We start from the raw sequence: 19,683 nt of genomic DNA on the forward strand, positions 1-19,683 counted from the left end.
TCATTGCCAAGACCCATGTTAAGGAGCTCACACCTGTGTTTTCTTCTGGAGTTTTATGGTTTCAGGTTTTACATTCAAGTCTTTAATCTATTTTGAGTTAATTTTTGTGTGTGGTTTAAGATAGCACTCCAATTTCATCTTTTGCATGTGGTGGTCCAGTTCTTGCAATGCCGTTTATTAAAGAGACTGTCCTTCCTGCATTGTATGTTCTTGGCTCTTTTGTTGGAATTTAATTGACCATATAAGTTTGAGTTTACTTCTGGGCTCTCTGTTCTGCTCCATTGACCTATGAATCTGTTTTTATGCCAGCACCATAATGTTTTGATTACTACTTTGTAACATAGTTTGAAATCAGGCAGGGTGTTCCTCCAGCTCTGTTCTTCTTTTTCAAAATTATTTTGGCTACTTGGGGTCTTTTGTGGTTCCATACAAATTTTTAGAATTGTTTGTTCTATTTCTGTGGGGAAAAATGCTATTGGGATTTGGATATGGACTGCATTGAATCTGTAGATTGTTTTGGGACAATATCATTGTTTTGGACAAAATGGATATTTTAACAATATTAGTTCTTCCAGTCCATAAGCATGGAATATCTTTCCATTTATTTGTGTCTTCTTCAGTTTCTTTCATCGGTATCTTACAGTTTTCAGTGTGCAGATCATTCACGTTCTTAAATTTATTCCTAGGTATTTTATTATTTTTAATGCAATTGTAAATAGGATTATTATCTTAATTTTCTTTCTGATAGCTTGTTATTAGTGTAGAGAGACAAAACAAATTTTTTGTATATTGATTTTTTTTTTTTTAGATTTTATTTATTTATTTGACAGAGAGAGACACAGCCAGCGAGAGAGGGAACACAAGCAGGGGGAGTGGGAGAGGGAGAAGCAGGCTCATAGCGGAGGAGCCTGATGTGGGGCTCGATCCCAGATCGCCGGGATCACGCCCTGAGCCGAAGGCAGACGCTTAACCGCTGTGCCACCCAGGCACCCCTGTATATTGATTTTTTATCCTGCAACTTTACTGAATTCATTTATTAGTTCTAACAGGTTTTGATACAGTCTTCGGAGTTTGTATATCTAGTATCATGTCATCTGCAAACGGTGACAGTTTTACTTCTTCCTTTCCAATCCGAATGCCTTTTATTTCTCTTTCTTCCCTAATTATTCTGGCTAAGACTTCATACTATGTTGGATAAAAATGGCAAAAGTGGCTGTCTTTGTCTTGTTCCTGATCTCAGAGGGAAAACTTTCAGCTTTTCATCATTGGGTGAGATGTAGCCTTGGGCCAGCTACATGTGGCCTTTCTTATGTTGACGTACATTTCCTCTATACCCATTTTGTTGAGAACTTTTATCATAAGTGGATGTTGAATTTTTTTCAAATGCTTTCCTGCATTTACTGTGATGATCATATGATTTTTATCCTTCATTTCATTGAAGTGGTCTAGCACATTGATTGATTGATTGGTGCCAAATCATCCTTAAATCCCTGGAACAAATCCAACTTGATTGTGGTGTATGATCCTTTTAATGTCTTGCTGAATTTGGTTTGCTGATATTTTGTTGAGCATGTTTGTACTTCTGTTCATCAGGGATATTGGCCTGTGACTTTCTTTTATTGCGATGTCCTTGTCTAGTTTTGGTATCAGGGTAATGCTGGCCTCGTAAAATGAATTTGGAAGTGTTCCCATCTCCTCAATGTTTTAGAAGAGTTTGAGAAGGATTGGGATTAATTCTTCTTTGAATGCTGGGTGAAAGCAGTAAAATTTTATTAGCAATGAAAGCAGTTACTTTTTGGTAGTCCATAAAACTACTTAACATAGAAGTTTAAGTAATTTTTTTAGAAATTCTTTACCAAACAGCATAGTATTAAATTATGTGTATTCTTTTAGATTTTTAGGTAATCCTGAGCAGTCCTAAGAGAGGAAATGAAAAAAAGAATAAAAACATTTTTAGCAAAACCAGATGTGAATCCCCCATATTGGTCTGGCATAGAGAATTGGTTATGAAGTAACATGATACTTTGAATTTATCCATATATGGTATCTTTGCAGAAAAGATTTAACCTGGCGGCTTGACTGCTGATCTTTAGGAAGGCATACTTACAAAGTTGTCCCTTGGCTGGCATCTGGGATCTTTGATTTGGGAAGGTTCCCGACCTCATAACCGATTAAGAGTAGTTCACCGTGCCTGGACTATTTATGTAAGGTATGGTTTGTGCTGAACACCTGCTTTCATTCTGGAAGTCTGAAATTTTTGTATGTGCCAGGCAGAGACTGCCTAAACAGCCAGTTCCCAGTAAAAACCTTGAGCACCGAGTCTCTCAAAAGCTTCCCTGACTGGCAGCATTTCACATGTGTTGCTAGGGGTATTAAGCAAATCCTGTGTGACTCCATTGGGAGTAGAAACTTGGCCTTAGTTTCCCCTGAACTTTGGCTGATTTTGCCTTGTATCCTTTTGCTTTAAAAATCATAGCTGAGTATCACTAAATATTAGGTACTATGGGTCCTCCTAGTGAATCATCAAACTGGGGGGTGGGTTGGGACTCTCAACATGGTACTCTATTGGTAGTAATTCAGAGGACATCTGAGACCATGTGTTGTTGATCCATCATTTGTGGATAATAGAGCTCAGCAACACAACACCTACAGAAGCAATGCTGGTGGAAGGACTCAAGCATTTTTTTCCCAGTGTATTCTGTAAAACACTTTCTTCAAGTCATCCAAAGAATTGTAGGTTATGGGCTCACTACTTCTTTTTAAATTTAATGGTTAGTTTTTTAATTTACTTTCTTTCTTTCCTTAAAGAAACTTTCTCTTAATCCCCAATGATTAGCACTGTGCCCAGTTTAATAAGTGTTGAATTTAATTGAAGAGGCCTCCAGCAGGACGTGAAGGCTTTGATCTTTCCCAGCCCTGTCCCAACCCTGCCTCCCTGCAGTGTTTACACCCACACGCCCTGTTCCCTAACACACGCCCTGTGAACTATGCCAGCGCTGTTATTGAACTCCAAATATTGATGTCTACCTAGTTCCTTTTTGCAAAACAAGAAGAAATTTCATCTTTAGGATTTTGTGTGTGGCTGAGTACTATTAACTCTTAGAATAACTGATGTATAGATTTGACTGCATTTAGTAATAGTGATTTTCAGTATTTGTTATATGACAGAGTATGAATCTAAACTCAAAATGGGGGCACCTGGGTGGCACAGCGGTTAAGCGTCTGCCTTCGGCTCAGGGCGTGATCCCAGAGTTATGGGATCGAGCCCCACATCAGGCTCCTCCGCTATGAGCCTGCTTCTTCCTCTCCCACTCCCCCTGCTTGTGTTCCCTCTCTCGCTGGCTGTCTCTGTCTCTGTCGAATAAATAAATAAAATCTTTAAAAAAATAAAATAAAAAAAAATAAACTCAAAATGATGTGTAATAATGGCCTTAGTAAATTGAAAAGCAGAATACGCATATGCCAAATGAATTGACCATGCTGTCTGAAAAAAGTTCAAAATAAGAAAATTATTCTCCAGCTTTGATTCCATCAATCTTGTCCACCTTTCACAGGTACCCAACACATTGTAAATTCGTTTTTCCTTCCCTTTGAAAGGGTTGCCTACCAATTGTGATATCAGCACTACAGCTGGCTGCCATTTGGACAGTTAGAGCAGATTCTGCTAGGAAGTTTCAGGATGCTCTAGGCTCATGGTTACATAAGCCACAAGTGCATATGACTGCACAGTGGGATGGAAAACTGCTGTTGTAAGTCTGTATCAGATAGGGAAAGCTCAGGAGGAATTGTGCAGGTAACTCAAGGCAAGAACCCACACTTTCTTAACCTCTATTGGCCTCCTTTTGGACTACTATGGACTAACTCCCAAGTTTCTGCATTTCTGAAGCCGTAAAAGTTATTTTAAAATACAAGGTATTTATATATGAGAATGCTAAAACTTACCTATTTACTTGCAGTGAAACTGTAACTGCTTGCCTAGTCTTCTGACAAAATCTATATTGTATATCTAGCAAATGTATGGGCGCCTGGGTGGCTCAGTCGGTTAAACATCTGCCTTCAGCTTAGATCATGATCCTGGAGTTCTGGGATTGAGCCCCAAGTAGGGCTCCCTGCTCGGCAGGGAGTCTGCTTCTCCTTCTGCCCCTCACCCCACTTGTGCTTGCTTGCGCTTTCTCTCTCTCTCTTTCAAATAAACAAAATCTTTAAAAAATCAAATCAAATAATAAAATAAAATATAAAATAAAATAAAATAAAATGTAATAATTAACCAGCAGCAAGAGTGAAAATTTTCTCTGGGAAACTTTCTAGAAAAAAAAATCAGATTCAAACATCTTAAAAGATGTCCTTTTCTTTTCTCTCTCTCTCTCTCTCTCTCTCTCTCTCTTTTTCTTTCCCCAGAGAACACAAGCAGGGAGGAGCAGAAGGAAAGGGAGAGAGAGAGAATCTCTTAAGCAGGCTCCATGCCTAGCACAGAGCCCGATGCAGAGCTTGATCTCACGATCCTGAGATCATGATCTAAGCCAAAATCAAGAGTTGGGACGCTAACCCGCTGAGCCACCCGGGCGCCCCTTAGTAGATGCTTTTTGAGACTAAGACAGTATCAAGGACTAGAGAAACTACCGAAGGATCTTCTCACTTGGGTGTGGGTGGCAGCTCAGCTCTAGATTTAATCTAACATGTGGAATGTCTAGCTACTTAGGAGATAACATGGGAATCCTTGCAGCAGACTTTTTCAAAGAATATGTGTGTTAGACCAACATGGTCCTCAAAGATCATCCTCAAAGTATGGGAAGTGGACCAGCATTGGTCCAAAAACATTAGTCATTGGTCTACAAGTAGATCATTGTAGAAATTGAAAGTATTTACAACTTCTGTGGTAACTTGACAGAGCATGGTATCCAAATACGTGATAATTTTTCTAGTAAATCATTGTAGTGTATTTTACAGAAGTAATGATCTGTAATAGATCAGACTTTTCTTTTTCCCCAATGGCCATTCACCACAAAGAGTTTGGGAACATTTGTTAAAAATGCAGGTTCCTGGACCCCACCATAAACCAGCGGAACCCAAATCTCTGGAAATGGGGACAAGTTCCAGGAATGGACATTTAGCAAGCTTCCCTGGTCATTCTTTTTCATGCCAAAGTTTGAGAACTTAGGAGGAGGGCCAGTAATGTGGCTAATACATTTCTTAAGTATAAGGTTACCTGTTGAAGGCCATCCACTCTAAGGACCAGAGTTGCAAAGGTGATAGCTTGTCCACATTTGACTTCAGCCCTCAGGGAGGAGGTTGTGTCATTGGCTCACAACACACCCCAGCCAACAGAGACCTGTGGTTTCTAGGTACAGTTCTATCGCTAGATTTGAGATCCCTTTGTACAAGACACCCTCAAAGCCTCTTCATTGTAGGAAAGTTGTTGTATTAATTGTATTAATGGAAAGCATCTAGGTACGCGAGGGATGTCTAGGATCCTTTGATGTGGTTCCTTCCACACACCGGATATAGCCACACGCCATGCCCAGGGGAGGGAGAGCAGCCAGCCCCAAGGTGATGCGGTGCAAGAACGTGTCCCATAGCTCCTGATTAGAAAACACTGAAGCCCTCCTCGGCTCCACCGACGGGCCCCGGGACACTCATCGGGAAAGAGCATACACGGCAGAGGGGTTCTTGTTTGTTGCAGGTGTAAAGTAGCCCAGATCAAAGAGGGAATTTCATGCTTCCTGGGCACATGGCTTTCTCATTCGCCATGTCAATCAATAGAAGATTTTATGAGGAGGAGGGAAAAAATATTCCTAGAGCAGTAACTGCTCCTCAGAAGGAGAGAGACGTCTTTAGCACCTGTGCCACACATTCAGGTGCTGACAGCCACTCTCCTCGGCGACTTCAGGACAGAGATGCTGTTCCTTGGCTCCCCCTGAATCACTGTCACCTTCGGCCATCCCAAGGAAGGGGCCCAACCCGGCAGTAAGTCAGCCAATGAAGAGGAGGAGGAAATGGGTTGTGGGAGGAAAAGGAAAGGAACAGACCAGTAACTTGAAGTTTTGACAGAGCTCTTGAGGACAGTTTTGCTTCTTAGAATTTGAACTGAAGCACCTCCTTCTCTCTGTTAGGAGTGTGTTTTAGTCTCAACCACAATACTATGTCATGGCTCTCAAGTCACACCTTTAAAGGCTTCTAAACAGGATGCCATTGTCACCTGTGGACCAGCACCCCTTCTGCTTCTCTTCCCTCTCCTGTGTGCCAGGCAGGCTGGGAGGTTCGGGCTCACCTCCTTGAGCAACTCCTCTGGACCCCCAGGCAAAATTCGGCCCCTTCTCTCTTCTCTCCCAGTGGCCCTTATGCCTGACTTTTTCTGCTTGTGAAGATTTTCATGGTTGATTAATTAGAAATATGATTGTCCTCTGCAGATAAATGTTGCCATTTATCAGGAACTAACTGTTGTGACTATGTTTTTTCATAAGAAAGTATCACTTTTTCATAAAAGGGATAAGCATGTATGTTTTTTAAAGTTTAAAGTATATTAAGAAAGATGTTGGTGGTGCTGGGGAAAAAGAAAGCCTCTTAGCCCTTCTAGATCAAGAAGTAGATTTGCTCAGGGAGGATAAGGTTTGATAGCTTTCTGTTTGAAACATTAAAAAGAAAGAAAGAAAGAAAGAAAGAAAGAAAGAAAGAAAGAAAGAAAGAAAGAAAGAAAGAAAGAAAGAGAAAGAAAAGAAAGAAAGAAAGAGAAAGAAAAGAAAGAAAGAAAGAAAGAAAGAAAGAAAGAAAGAAAGAAAGAAAGAAAGAAAGAGAAAGAAAGAAAGAAAGAAATTAAAGCAACTTTAATACTGACAGTTCCAGGGAGATAAATAATTTTGATAATATGAATCTTAAACTCTGCGTCCCCAATTCCATCTCTTTCCATTCAAACAACTATCTTATCATCAGTTATAAGCAAGCAACTATTTTATAGTCAGTTTTTTCTAACCTGTTTCTTTGGAAACTATTCTTGCAAATGAGAACAGGGCCTGCCTGTGGACTGTGGCGCACGATACTCTAATTTGGGGAATGCAAATCTGTCACTCACTAGACTGTCCTCTTGCTAAGTTCAGTACATTGCCTCCTTCTCTCTGGCTGCCCCCCCCCCAATAACCAGATGCGTGAATGTGTAAGTGTCACATCCAGTAGGCGCCCGCACCCCATGAACAGCAGACAGGCCGCTTGCTGGAGGTGCTAAGGCTGCAAATGTGTAACAAGAACGGAGTGCGGAGCAAGTGTGCATTGCTACGGTCACTCCCACCACCGCGCTCCCAAACATCCTCCCTCCCGCTTGGAGTTGTTCAGTGGCTTCTACTTTTCTTTCCTCGGCAGGAATCCTCATCATGATGTCCATGTGCAGCGAAGTGCACGTGTATGAATACATCCCGTCCATCCGGCAGACGGAGCTGTGCCACTACCACGAGCTGTACTACGACGCGGCGTGCACGCTCGGCGCCTACCACCCGCTGCTCTACGAGAAGCTGCTCGTGCAGCGGCTGAACACCGGCGCCCAGGGCGACCTGCACCGCAAGGGGAAGGTGGTCCTGCCCGGGCTCCGGGCCGTGCGCTGCCCCGCGCCCAACCCCGCCGGTCCGCCCTCTTGAGGAGGGGCTCTTGAGAATCGATGTGCAATAAGGTACTACTGTCTACTCTGAGTCACAGGAGAATACTTGAAGAGATATTTTAGGCAATGTAGTTTTCAGTCTGTAGACTGGAACTTAGCGGTGGCCACGAGAATTCTTCTTTTTCTAAGCCATTGAGTATTTATTACTGCTTTGAATACAGAAATGGAATTTAAAAGGAAAAAATGCTCAAGAAAGATGCAAAAAAAAAAAGAGGCAAACGTATGACAAATGGGTTTTATACCTCCAGAAATCTTCATCTTTTCTCATGCCATGGGCACCCCTTACGAGGGCTGGTTTCACTGATGTACCTGATATGAAATGGTTTATCACCCACGTTGAGCTACCGTATCTGAGCACCTAATGTGTCACTCGTTCATTCATTCATTATTAAAGATCCGAGCGTGTATGACAAGCATCTGAATTACCACTCGGATGTGTTTGTTTTAACATCTAAATCCCTCATATATGTTGAGAGATGCACATGTTTGCAAACTGTTGCCTTCCCCTGCTCTGGTTCCCATTGCCCACGGAAGCTTTGCTCTTTGTGTGCCAGCACAGATTTCTAAAACCAGAAAGCATGCCTCTCGAGCAGTCCAAGAAAAAGCCAACCCTGGGATGGCACTACGGAGGGGACACTTTGGTTTTCCTGCAGTATTTTCTTACTCGGGCAAGTAAATACACAGGGTGGCCCGGGACCAGCATGTTCCCAGCTCCAGCTTTCCTGCATCGTACCCCTCAGCTGCCAGTCCTCCCCACAGCCCTTACACAGTTACACCCACGGACACTTGCGACCCCCTCCCCCAGGCGGGAGGGCTCCTTCCAGTCTAGAAGGAGGGAACTCGGAGCCTTCACTCAGCACTTCTGGGGATGCACACCCATCTCTTCCGTGGAGATTTCTTTCAGGTCAATATCAGCTGCTGGAACCCCAGCAACGATGTACTAGATTTTCACTCTGCAGACAGATACTGAGGAACCCTGTCCCTGTTTTCACAGATATGTTTTATGTCAGCAACATATAAGCCATATAATTAAATAAAATTGTGTGAAAACGTTGCTCTTTAACAACAAGGAAAATACCTGTATGCTTGAGAGGTAAAGGCAGCTAGAGGGGAGGAAGTTGTCATCCCAATACATTAGCTATATTCAGATCAGTTTTGTTTTGTTTTTAATCTCAACTTTTATCACTGATACATTGAAAGACAATTTTTTTGCTATGAATGTAGTGAAACAGAAACATTTTGGAATACATTAAACATGCCATCTTTCTATGTAATCTTTTTTAATCAAATATGTTCTCCCTTGCAAGTGCATGAATGTCAGCAGAGTTTAGTGGGAAAGTTTTTTTGTTCCAGGATTGGTTTTTTCCTGAGTGCTCTCAAAACTACTTTCTTGAGCAAGAATGGTTCACAGAAATTGACAGCTTCTGTTTGGTGAGTGTAACTCCCCAGAAATCAGGTTGGGTAATAGGCATCTCCTATGGCTTATTATAATAGTGAAGTATAGGAGTAATAGAAAAGTTTCAATCATGACAGCATCCACTAGAAGCCCATTTTGAGAGCTTGCTTTCCAGATCTATGAGAAGAAATCAATAATTTTTTCCTACACATTAGCTTATGTGTGGACTGACACAGTCAAGCCACTTTTCTCTCTGGTTTCCTGAAAGAGCTTAGTCTTGTCCCCATGTTGTAGTGAATAAGGAGTTCAATTGTGAGGTAGCTAAGAGCCTGGTGAGCAGTCCTTCCATGGCCTTGCTACTATCTGAACCTTCCAGCTCTGCCTTCAAACGTCCACGACACTGAAGTTCTTTTGATAGTCTTCTTGGTGGATTTCCTTTGGACCTTATTACCCAGGACAGCCCCCTTTGGTGACATAAGAGCTTGGTTAGAGGAAAATTCATTGGGGGTCAATATAAATATTCAAGTTCAAAAACCCCAGAAAACACTTCAAAGACTTTTAAATAGCATTTTGTTGTAATGCATGTACTTTTAAAAGGTCCTTTCAGTCTCACTGACGTTACAAGAAAGACTGAAGAGCATAAGGAAATCTAATTAAAATTTTTGAATTTATTATGGCCTTAAAGACTCTTGGGAATCAGGGTCTGTTAAACATTCAGAAAATGTGGTACACATATTAATATAGTGTGGCTGGACATTCTTCTATTTGAAAGTTTGAATTGTTTAGCCTCCCAAAAATGTCAGGCAGTTATAGTTAACATGATGACTGCGTCTGGTATTAGCGGAATCGGTCCTAAGTGGCAGTGTTTGGCCAGGCATTGATTAAGTCCTTCTAGGCTACATTTACGGAACTGCAGTAAGCCCGCAGCTCTTCCCTGGAGTAGTTAACCATAAATGCTGTCCTAGTGCATTTCTCCCAGGCTCCGCCCCTCCGAAATGCTCCATCCACTTCTGGAAGGGACGCTGTTACAATCTTTAAGGTGCAACCGAAGCCATTAGGTGTCCCAAGATAATATCACCCCATTTTTGTGGCGGTTGTTGTTATCACAAACAAACGAGTGTTGACCAAGAATGAGAACTTGCCTTTATCTAGGTTCTCCCTGACTAGTTTCCCCAGTCCCTCTACCACGTATGAGGGTGGGGTTTGACAGGTGTCTAATGCTGTCTGTCTGCAGGGAATACCAGTGCCGGCCCTGTGTACCTGACCTTCCCCACTAAGGCCTTGCAGGGCTGCTTTGATCAAGAACTTTGTGCATTGGCCAAGATGTGGTCAGTTAGAAGTCGAATACTTGCATCATGCAACATCAAGGGCATGTATTAAGCCACGTGAGGGACTTTTGCACACGTTTCAATGACTGGGTCTTTGCTTTCTGCCTGGATGCAGAGCTCTGGGAGCCCTGCGTCAGTCACAGCCCTTCGAGTGTCTTGTGCCCTCGGCCTCTGAGCCAGACATTTAATCAATCCTGAAGTCACCAGTAATCATCTGTCATTGTAGCTGTAGCGTCTGGACAAAGCGATGCTGAAATAATCGTTAGCATTTTCAAAACTGGGAAATAAAAGTAACTCTTGAAAGCTACCACGGGGGTGCTCCGTGACGTGTTTATGAGCCAGTTCATTCTGGTGGAACAGATTAATACCTTATGTTGCTGGCTGACCCTTCTGGGCAGGAACATTTGCAGCCACTGAATTAATTAGGCCCTGTTTGGCTGCATTAAGTGGGATCAGTCCCATGTGAGTAATGACATATGATGGAAGTATTTTCTGTGCACAGATGACATGATGAAAGTTCTCTCTCTGGCCTCTCACACAGCATGTGTTTGAGGCTGGTGGGCAAAGTGACCTGGTCCCATTTCTGCTTAGCGACAGGAAGAGACGGGGCCGGGGGCGGGGTGGGGGGGGGGTGGATTATGGAGAATTCCGTGACAGGCCAAATAGTCTCTATATTCTGTCATAGTGTCCGATTAGGCTTCCCACTTTCTGATAGCTTAGAGCTCTTGCTCGGTTGCTACAGCCGATGAGGTCAGCTTTGTTTAGAAATTACTGCTTAGGTAAAATATGCCTGAGTTCAAACTTGTTTTTTTACGCTCTGGACATTTCCATTGTGAGAATATTCTGCATGTTCTAGTCACTTGGGCATTATTTACACAATTAGTAAACGAAAGGTATCTCTCTGTGAATTCAAGGATAAAATGTCAGTTCTGATTCGTGTTTTGTTAAATGAATGAAGCCTTTTAGTAAGAAATAATAATCCAGCATATTCCTCTACAAGCTTGGAACGATAGAGTTTACACGATTAAGGACATTGCTGTAGTTCTTACTTTTGTTATAAAAGTGTGCATGTAGATATAGCTATATAATGGTATATATACGTATCTACACACATGGCTGCTTTTATATTGTCTTTTTTCATCAAACTTTATTCCTGAAACCTTTACAATACATTTTATTTTAATTATGCAAATGCCAATGTTTTAATAGAAGAAAGCAAACGTTATATGCCCTTCTATTAAAAAAAAAAATTCTGTGTTCCCACACACTGATATTCTGCACACCCTGGGCGTGTTTAGAAGTACGGCAGAGATATTAAAAGGCACCATGTGGGTAGAACCATGGCCTGAACATCGTAGCCTCGTCGGATGCCTAACGGGACGCTGAACGTTGATCAGAAGGTTACTTATTATAGTTCACGGCTTTTACGAGGTTAGCGGGGGAAAAAACTGAATATCGGTTCTGTGGAAAACAGTCTTCTTACCAGGTAGGTTTCAAACGAGTTAACTGTGCTGGTAATGCTAAAAACCTGACATTTATGATACCACGCATCCTGTTTTACGCTACTTAAATACTTAGGAAGTTTTCCCGGTGGGAACCAGTGAACTTTTTTAACAGCTTTGGGAATTTTTTTGTATGATAATTTTTAAACTGAAATGTGTACTCTTCAAATTAATTAAGGCCTGAGGTTTTTCCAGGAGTCACATTTTAAAAAGTGTTTGTATACATTTTAACACCTTTGATATTTTCTATTTTGGTTTTGTATATTTTTATGTATACACAGTGTACAGACTTTTCTCTTGTAAATAAAACATGTTTTCATTTGTCTAGAAGTTTCTCTTTTCATTTGTAAAAGTTGCAGCTACAAATGAGCGAGCGGCAGAAAAACGAGCCGTCCCTGGGGGAACATGGCACAAAGCCGAAAGCTAATTAGAAAATTGTAAACGAGGTAGCAGCAGCAGGCCCTCGAACTGTGAGTATGGGCACGGCCTGGGCCTGAGACCAGAGGCAGCTCGGTCTTCTTCCCCGAGGGCTAATGGACAAATACGAAGATTCACAGTGGCAGAAACGAGCAGGAAAGGCATATTTAGGCTACCATACCCCGATGCGGAGTTAGTAGCCCAGCATTCTGGTTAATTTATTGCCTTGGGAGACTCATCCCCAGCTTGACAGGGCTTCGGGTCTTAGAAAATATGCGTAAGCTGTTAAAGGAAGGCCCAGGGACGGTGAAATCACCTTAACCTGCTACAAGGTCAGATTAGCCGTGGGATCCTCATGCTGGCCGCGTGAAGGGAAATGGTTCATTAGGCTCCTCGAAAGAAGCTCCCGGCCTTTGTGCCTTCTGGGTACAATGCAAAGGAAGCCTTGAAGGGAGGGGCTGGGGTGTTTGATGTGAGGACAGATGCGAGCAGCTGGGGAACTGGGGAGACATAAATCACCGCCGACAGCTGTGCTGCGTCCAGAGGGCTCCCACCACCTTTGTGTTCCTGTCATTTTTCTTTCCCCACAAGATGACTACCTGCTTCCAGATAATTAAAACGCAGGCCTGGCTCCGAGGGTCCTGATTAGAAGGATGCTCCCCCCACACTCAGAGGGCAGCCGGGGAGGAGCCAGCCTCACCTCAGAGACGCCTCCCGGGGGGGCTGGCTGGCAGCCTCTCGTGTCTGGATGCTCCTGGGAGGACTGAGGGGGGAAGACCAGGAATTACTTCAGGTAAGGGGCACAGAGATGAAGGAGGAACAGGCAGAGGAGATGGGGATGAAGAACAGGGAAGGGTAAAGGGAGAGCGAGGCAAATCTAAGCTCCAGGGACCTTCAAAACTATTTTCACAGGAAAGGTGCCCATTGAGAAACAAAACTGCCTCCTGGCTAAAAGCTCAAAGGGTTAAGGGAGCTCTACAACTGAAATGTGTTCAAGAAACCCTGGAGCACAGAATTTTGCTGGACAAAGACCCTCCTGCACTCAACTTCTGCCGGCCCCTCCGGGAGCAGGGATTGGTAAACTGTGGTCCGCAGCCTATTTTTGTAAATAAAGTTTTATTGGCACACAGCCATGCTCACTTGTTTATGTCTTGTCTATGCTGCCCCATATAAAGAGACCTTGCAGTCTGCCTGCTAAGCATAAAACATGAATTATCTGGCCCTTTACAGAAAAGGTTTGCCCACCTCTCATTATAAATACAGTGGTCCCCAGCCTCATCCGTGGTTTTGCTTTCCGTGGTTCAGTTACCCAAGGTCAGCCACTGCCCTGAGCCAGAAGATCCTTTTTCTGACCTATCACCAGGAGGTCAATAGTAGTATAACGCTATGTCACAGCACCTACGTCCTTCACCTCACTTCACCTCATCACATAGGCGTTTCATCATCTCACATCATCACAAGAGGAAGGGTGAGTACAGCACAATCAGATACTTAGACCACATTCATATAACTTGTATTGCTGTATATTGTTATAATCGTTCAATTTTATTATTTATTATTGTTAATCTCTCACTCTGCCTAATTTATAAACTAAATATCATAGGTATGCATAGGTATGTACAAAAAATATAGTATATATAGGGTTGAGTACTATCTTTGGTTCCAGGCATCCACTGGGGTCTTGGAATATATCCCCTAGGGATCAGGGAACCACTGTACAATTTACCAAGAACTATTTAAGCAAACCTTGTGGTAGCTGGTGGCATTTAGGCCTCACAAAATCACCTTCTAATGTAGATATTTTATTAGCCCCAGAAAGTTGAGACTCAGGTTGAGTCTCACAGGTTGACACAGATTGAATCACACAGCCAGGAAATGACAGAGGCTGGCTTGCAATCCTTGTCTGACTTCAGAGCCCATGCTTGGAACCATTATGGGAGGCTTTTTAAAGCAGTCTCTCTAGATACTATAGAGACTGCTTTAATACTCGAGTATCCCATACCACAATACTCCAAGGGCTCAGCTTTGGAGGACAGTTATAGTTTGAATATTTTAAGAAATCATGCTATGAAAATTATGGAGATTAACAGAGGATCCAGGCTTTTCAAGTTCTCTAAATTCCCAGAACACTAAAATGCATCTGAACTGCATGTGTCAGTCAAGTACAACTTTCATTTTGTTATTAGAAGCCAGTCTCCATGTGTGTCCCACCCAGTGAGTAGAGTGCCTCTTATGTGGTGTAGAGAAAGCAGGCCTAGAAGACTGGCATTTCATCGACTATTCCCGGCCACTGTCCTAACTAAATTACATCATGCTGGAGAACCAAACAGTATTTAACCTGAAAAATGAGATGCCGGCTGAGAAGCTGATCACAAAAGGAAAAGGAAAAGAAAAATCAATGACTTTGAAAAATACTTTCCTGTCATTGCTGACTTGTGATCCTCACACGGGGGCAGAAAAAAGAGAATTAGAACAACAGCATGTCCCTCGGCTATCTTAAAAACGATGCTGGCCTGAAGCCATTGGGAAGGGCACTTTTGACCCGAGCTCCTTCTCATTTATGAAGCCTGTTTGAGTGAGCCCTGCACAGAGCACTTAGGGGGAGACACGCAGACACCTTGGCAGCCATGTTGGGCGGCAGTAAAGAAGAATTAGCAGCCATGATACTGAGGCTGCCTCACCAGAGGTGCTCTGAGAGGTGGACTCGGCGGGGAGTTTGCTTCTCCCTCTTCCTCTGCCTGCTGCTCCCCCTGCTTGTACTCTCTGTCAAATAAAGAAATAAAAATTTTTTTAAAAAAGTACAAAATAAAAGGTGCTCTACTATCATCTTTAGGATTTTCTTCTGAGCTACTGATACATTCTGCAATTTTAATATCCACAAGGAGACAACAAATTCTTAGGACTACTGACCGGCAAATAGTGATTGCAAACTGTGTTTCAACTTCTGGGATGTTAAAATGTGAGGGGGGAAAAATCCTGGTGTTATGAAAAATTGTATTTCTAATCTACCCTGGATTTAATCCCATTCCTTCCCCAAGGCTGTGTTTAAATTCTGGACTGCAGAAGAACACTTGTGATATGTCCGTGTAAGGCCATCCAGAAATCCACTCCCTCCATAAAAGCACAAGAACACTGGAAGAAATTGTTGGAATCAAATTTTACAGAAATTAGGACATTAACCTTAGTTAATGGCTTACAACAATCCAAGGAGTGTTTATTCAAGAAGAATGTCTAAATCTCAATAAGAACAGTGAGCTTTGTGGCATTTTTAACTTGCCCTATTCTCTTTCTTTCCAGCTCCCTGAGAGTCTTGAACAGCCTCACAACTATGGTAGCTGTGAAAACCAGAATGCTAGCAGCCACTGGAGGGTCAGAACAGCTTTTGAGCTTCCCAAAAGCCCTAGAAAACCATCACTATTTGACCTTTCTTGCAACTCACTGCAAAACACCTTTCTCAGAGACTGTAGTTCTTTTACCTGACTCAGAGCCATCCGGGGCTAACAGCCCTATCACTAGTGTGTTTGTTGAAAACAACCAGCAGCAATTCTTTAACTTCGCAGCTATCTGAGATAGTGATACCAGCTGGGGCTAACAAGAGGCTGACCAACATCTTATAATAAATAACTAGGATGAGATGTCTGTAGCAGGCTTTGAAAAAGTTCTGACATCTTCCTGTGAATCTGGAAGACTGCACATGTGCAGGGATGTGTGCATGCCCAGAAAAATCCCGAGATTCAAGTGTTGAAGACATACTTCAGTACACGTATAGACCCTTTGGCAAAGGCAAAATACCTTGGTTCAAAGTATTGAAGAAAATCACTGTCCAATCACTAGCTGAATACTAAAACTGAGCAGAAACCTCAATGGCTGCGTACAAGGAATACAGAATTTACATAATTAGTCCAGAGAAGTCACTAAACAAACAGCAAAAATAAATAACCATGGAGAAGGGAGGAGAATCTGATTTCCAGAATTGCCATATTATGTAATTCAAAACGTCCAGTTTTTAACAAAAGATTATAAGACATAAGACAAACAAGAAAGTATAGCCCAAAGATGGAAAAAAAAAATCTATAAGGAAGAAAGATGTTGGATTTACTAGACAAAGACTTAAATCAGCTATTATAATTATGTTCAAAGAACAAAAGATAACCATGTCAAAATAATTTTTTAAAAGTGTAAGAACACTGGTTCACAAAACAGAGAATGTCAATAAAGTTATAGATATTATAAAAATAATGAAATAGAAATTTTAGAGTTGAAAAGTATGATCCCTGAAATTAAAATTTTGCTAAAGGGGCCTAAAAGCAGATTTTAACAAGCAGAAGAAATAATTAATAAATTTGAAGGTATAAAAACTGGACTGCATCAAAATAAAAACTTTTGTGCTTCAAAGGGCACCAGCAAGAAAGTGAAAAGACAAGTCATAAAATGGGAGAAAATATTTGCAAATCACATATTTGATAAAGATCTAGTATCTAGAATAGATAAAGAACTTCTACAACTACACAATAAAAAAGCATAGAAATCCAATTAAATGGAAAAGGGATTTGAGGAGATATTTCTATACAAAAGATGTACAAATGGACATGAAGTCCCTGAAAAAATGCTCAACATGATGAGTTATTAGGGAAATGTAAATCAAAACCACATGATACCACTTGGCACACACAAAGATGTCGATATTCAAGAACCAGACATGAGGGGCACCTGGGTGGCTCAGCCGTTAAGCATCTGCCTTCGGCTCAGGTCATGATCCCAGCATCCTGGGATCAAGCCCCACACTGGTCTCCCTGCTCCACAGGAAGCCTGCTTCTCCCTCTCACACTCCCCTTCCTTGTGTTCTCTCTCTCACTGTCTCTCTCTGTCAAATAAATAAATAAAATCTTTAAAAGAAAGAAAAAAACAGACATGACAAGTATTGGTGAGAATGTGGAGAAACTGGAACACTCTTACATTGCTGGTGGGGACATAAAATGGTGTGTCTGCTTAGGAAAACAGTTTGGCAGTTCCTCAAAAAATTATAAATACAGTGACCAAACATCTCAGCAATTCCACCCTAATCTCTGGAACCTGTGAATATGTTATGTTACATGGCAAAGGGTATTGTGGTGCCTGGCTGGCTCAGTCAGGAGAACATGCAACTCTTGATCTCTGGGTTGTGAGTTCAAACCCCATGTTGGACATAGAGTTTACAATAAAAAAAAAAAGTAAACAACAACATCAAAGAATTCTCATATAGGAAAGGATAGTGAGATTGCAGATAGGAATAATCAGCTGGCCTCAAAATAGGGAGATTATTCTGGTTGATGAAGGCAGGCCCAATGTAATCTTAAAACTAATGAAAGAATTAGAAGATATGAATAAGGAGAACCAGAGAGATGACAATGTCCCACCTCTACCCCAAGCTTCTTCTGTCATTGGTGATGAAAGAAGAAAACCATGAAGCAAAGACTGTGGGCAACCTTTTGAAGCTGTGAAGGTCAAGAAAGGGAGAGTTCTGAATGAAACACAAATCAGAAATAATCATGGTTCAGGGACTTGGTCCCTATTTACACTGTGCTTTAACTGAATGATTCTATCATACCTGAAGGTTTTTGTGAAACCTTCAAATATCAATATGTACATTCATCTGATATAGTAGAAAAGCTTTCTTTCTGCAGAAAATCTGTCCCTCATATGTGTTCAATACAAAGTTATAACCATGACATACCTGAAGAACAATAAAACAAATTGCTGAGCTATGAATGAACATGTACACCTTAGGTTTCCAATCTATCTTCCTTCACTTCTTGTTTATTTGTTTGCTCATCTGCTGGCATCATTAGCTGATGAGCAATACTCGGTGCCAAAGATTGAAGAGAAGAACTTGGATGATGCATTTTACTTAGAGGAGAGCACTGGTTACCATTGCTTCCCCCTGTAAATTAGGGATGACTGCTCTATTTATTGGGAAGCAACTCCTAATATCAGATTCGAATTTTGCTTAGGTGAAAGTTCAACATTGCTGTTTGGCGGACATCCTTCCTCCTTGTGAAAGGGACACAGGCTGCTCTGACTTGAGGCTCTGCCACCCCCTGAGGGCTTTGGAGCACTCCACACATTCTCTCCATGCCCTCATGGGATGAGAAAGGACAGCACTGGCAGGATGCCATGGGACATTTTAGGGGCCTCAACATGGTGTGTCTTACTTCTGCCCACAGTCCCCACACCCTAAATCTATCACATGCCCCATGCCTGATCGCAGGCTTTGGGGGTGTAGCCTAGCTGTGTGCTCCCAGGAAGACAGCTGCCTTGTAATGTCTCTGGCTCAACAGCTGTTAAATCAGATTGGTATCAGTATTTTAGAGAATGTAATTTTACAAACTACTTACACCAGAAGTGCTAACCAGACCAGACAGAAAAGAAATTTAAAGATTTATTAGAACTATGGAAGCCAACTGAAATAAGCATCAGATAGAAAGTTCTGGATTAAAGGAAGGTTCTGGAAACAGTGTATACTGGCATTGAAAATGCAGCAGCATGTGCTAGCTAAACACAGGTCAATGAATGATTGCCACCATGACCAACACCAGGGACATGAGGTCTAAGGGCAGTATTTCTTATATTTTTCACATGGAGAAGGTACAGAGCACTCATAAAGAAAAAAATTCTCTTGGATTCCCACCATCAACTCAATTTATCCTTAATATAATAATGCTGTCATGTGTTTCAATATAAAACTAGGCAAATTCCTATATGTTTGTAGCTTTCATACGACTATACATCAAAAACATTTTTGAGTTAAATAGAAATAAGCTATTAAATGAATCAAGTCCCTATTAGTAACATTAATGTGACATAATTTTATTTTGTTAAAGCTGAATCACACAAATTGGATATGGACTGCAATAGGTCAAATTCCTTTAAAATTCCTGTATCTATATCCTATTATAAACCAAGTCTCCTGACACTTTCTTCTATGTAAAATTTATTTATACAGTGTATTTTTACATCATTTAATATTAAACTTGCATTCTTATCTTGATAACCCACATTTCATTTAGTGCCACATAATGCCAATTTGAATATTAAAAGAAAAAAAGGAGCAAATACTGAAATATGACAGTGGTTGGCCAGCAAACGATGTTCTGCAGCTAAATTCAGCTTGCTGTCTGTTTTCGTAAATAAAGGTTTATTGGTACATAGCTAGGCTCATTCATTTACATATTGTCTATGGCTGCTTTAATGATACAATAACAGAATTGAATAATTATATCAGAGACTCTATGTCTCTTAAAGTCTAAAATATTTGTATCCTGTTGCTTACCAAAAATGTTTGTAAATCTGGATTTAGATGATTTGGGAATAAATGTGTACTACTAGGCTAGTATTAAGCTGCTTAAGAATTAACTTTCA

At 41.5% G+C, this 19,683-nt stretch overlaps 1 protein-coding gene across 7 annotated transcripts in view; it reads left to right on the forward strand.

Moving 5' to 3' along the window:
* The window catches only part of ST6GAL2 (ST6 beta-galactoside alpha-2,6-sialyltransferase 2), a 76,741-nt gene extending 64,549 nt beyond the window's left edge, over positions 1-12,192 (forward strand). For 6 of the 7 annotated variants that reach the window (XM_045771617.2, XM_045771616.2, XM_045771610.2 and 3 more), the window contains one exon: positions 7,351-12,192. In XM_045771617.2, coding sequence (XP_045627573.1) covers positions 7,351-7,622 — 272 coding nt within the window. In that variant the 3' untranslated portion in view covers positions 7,623-12,192. The remainder of the gene's footprint in view (positions 1-7,350) is intronic. The other variant, XM_045771618.2, reaches the window with a different exon arrangement.
* Positions 12,193-19,683: the final 7,491 nt, after the last annotated feature.

Source organism: Ursus americanus, chromosome 7 (genome assembly GCF_024610735.1).
Source record: "Ursus americanus isolate L20-20 chromosome 7, mUrsAme1.1.p, whole genome shotgun sequence".
Taxonomy (NCBI): Eukaryota; Metazoa; Chordata; class Mammalia; order Carnivora; family Ursidae; genus Ursus; species Ursus americanus.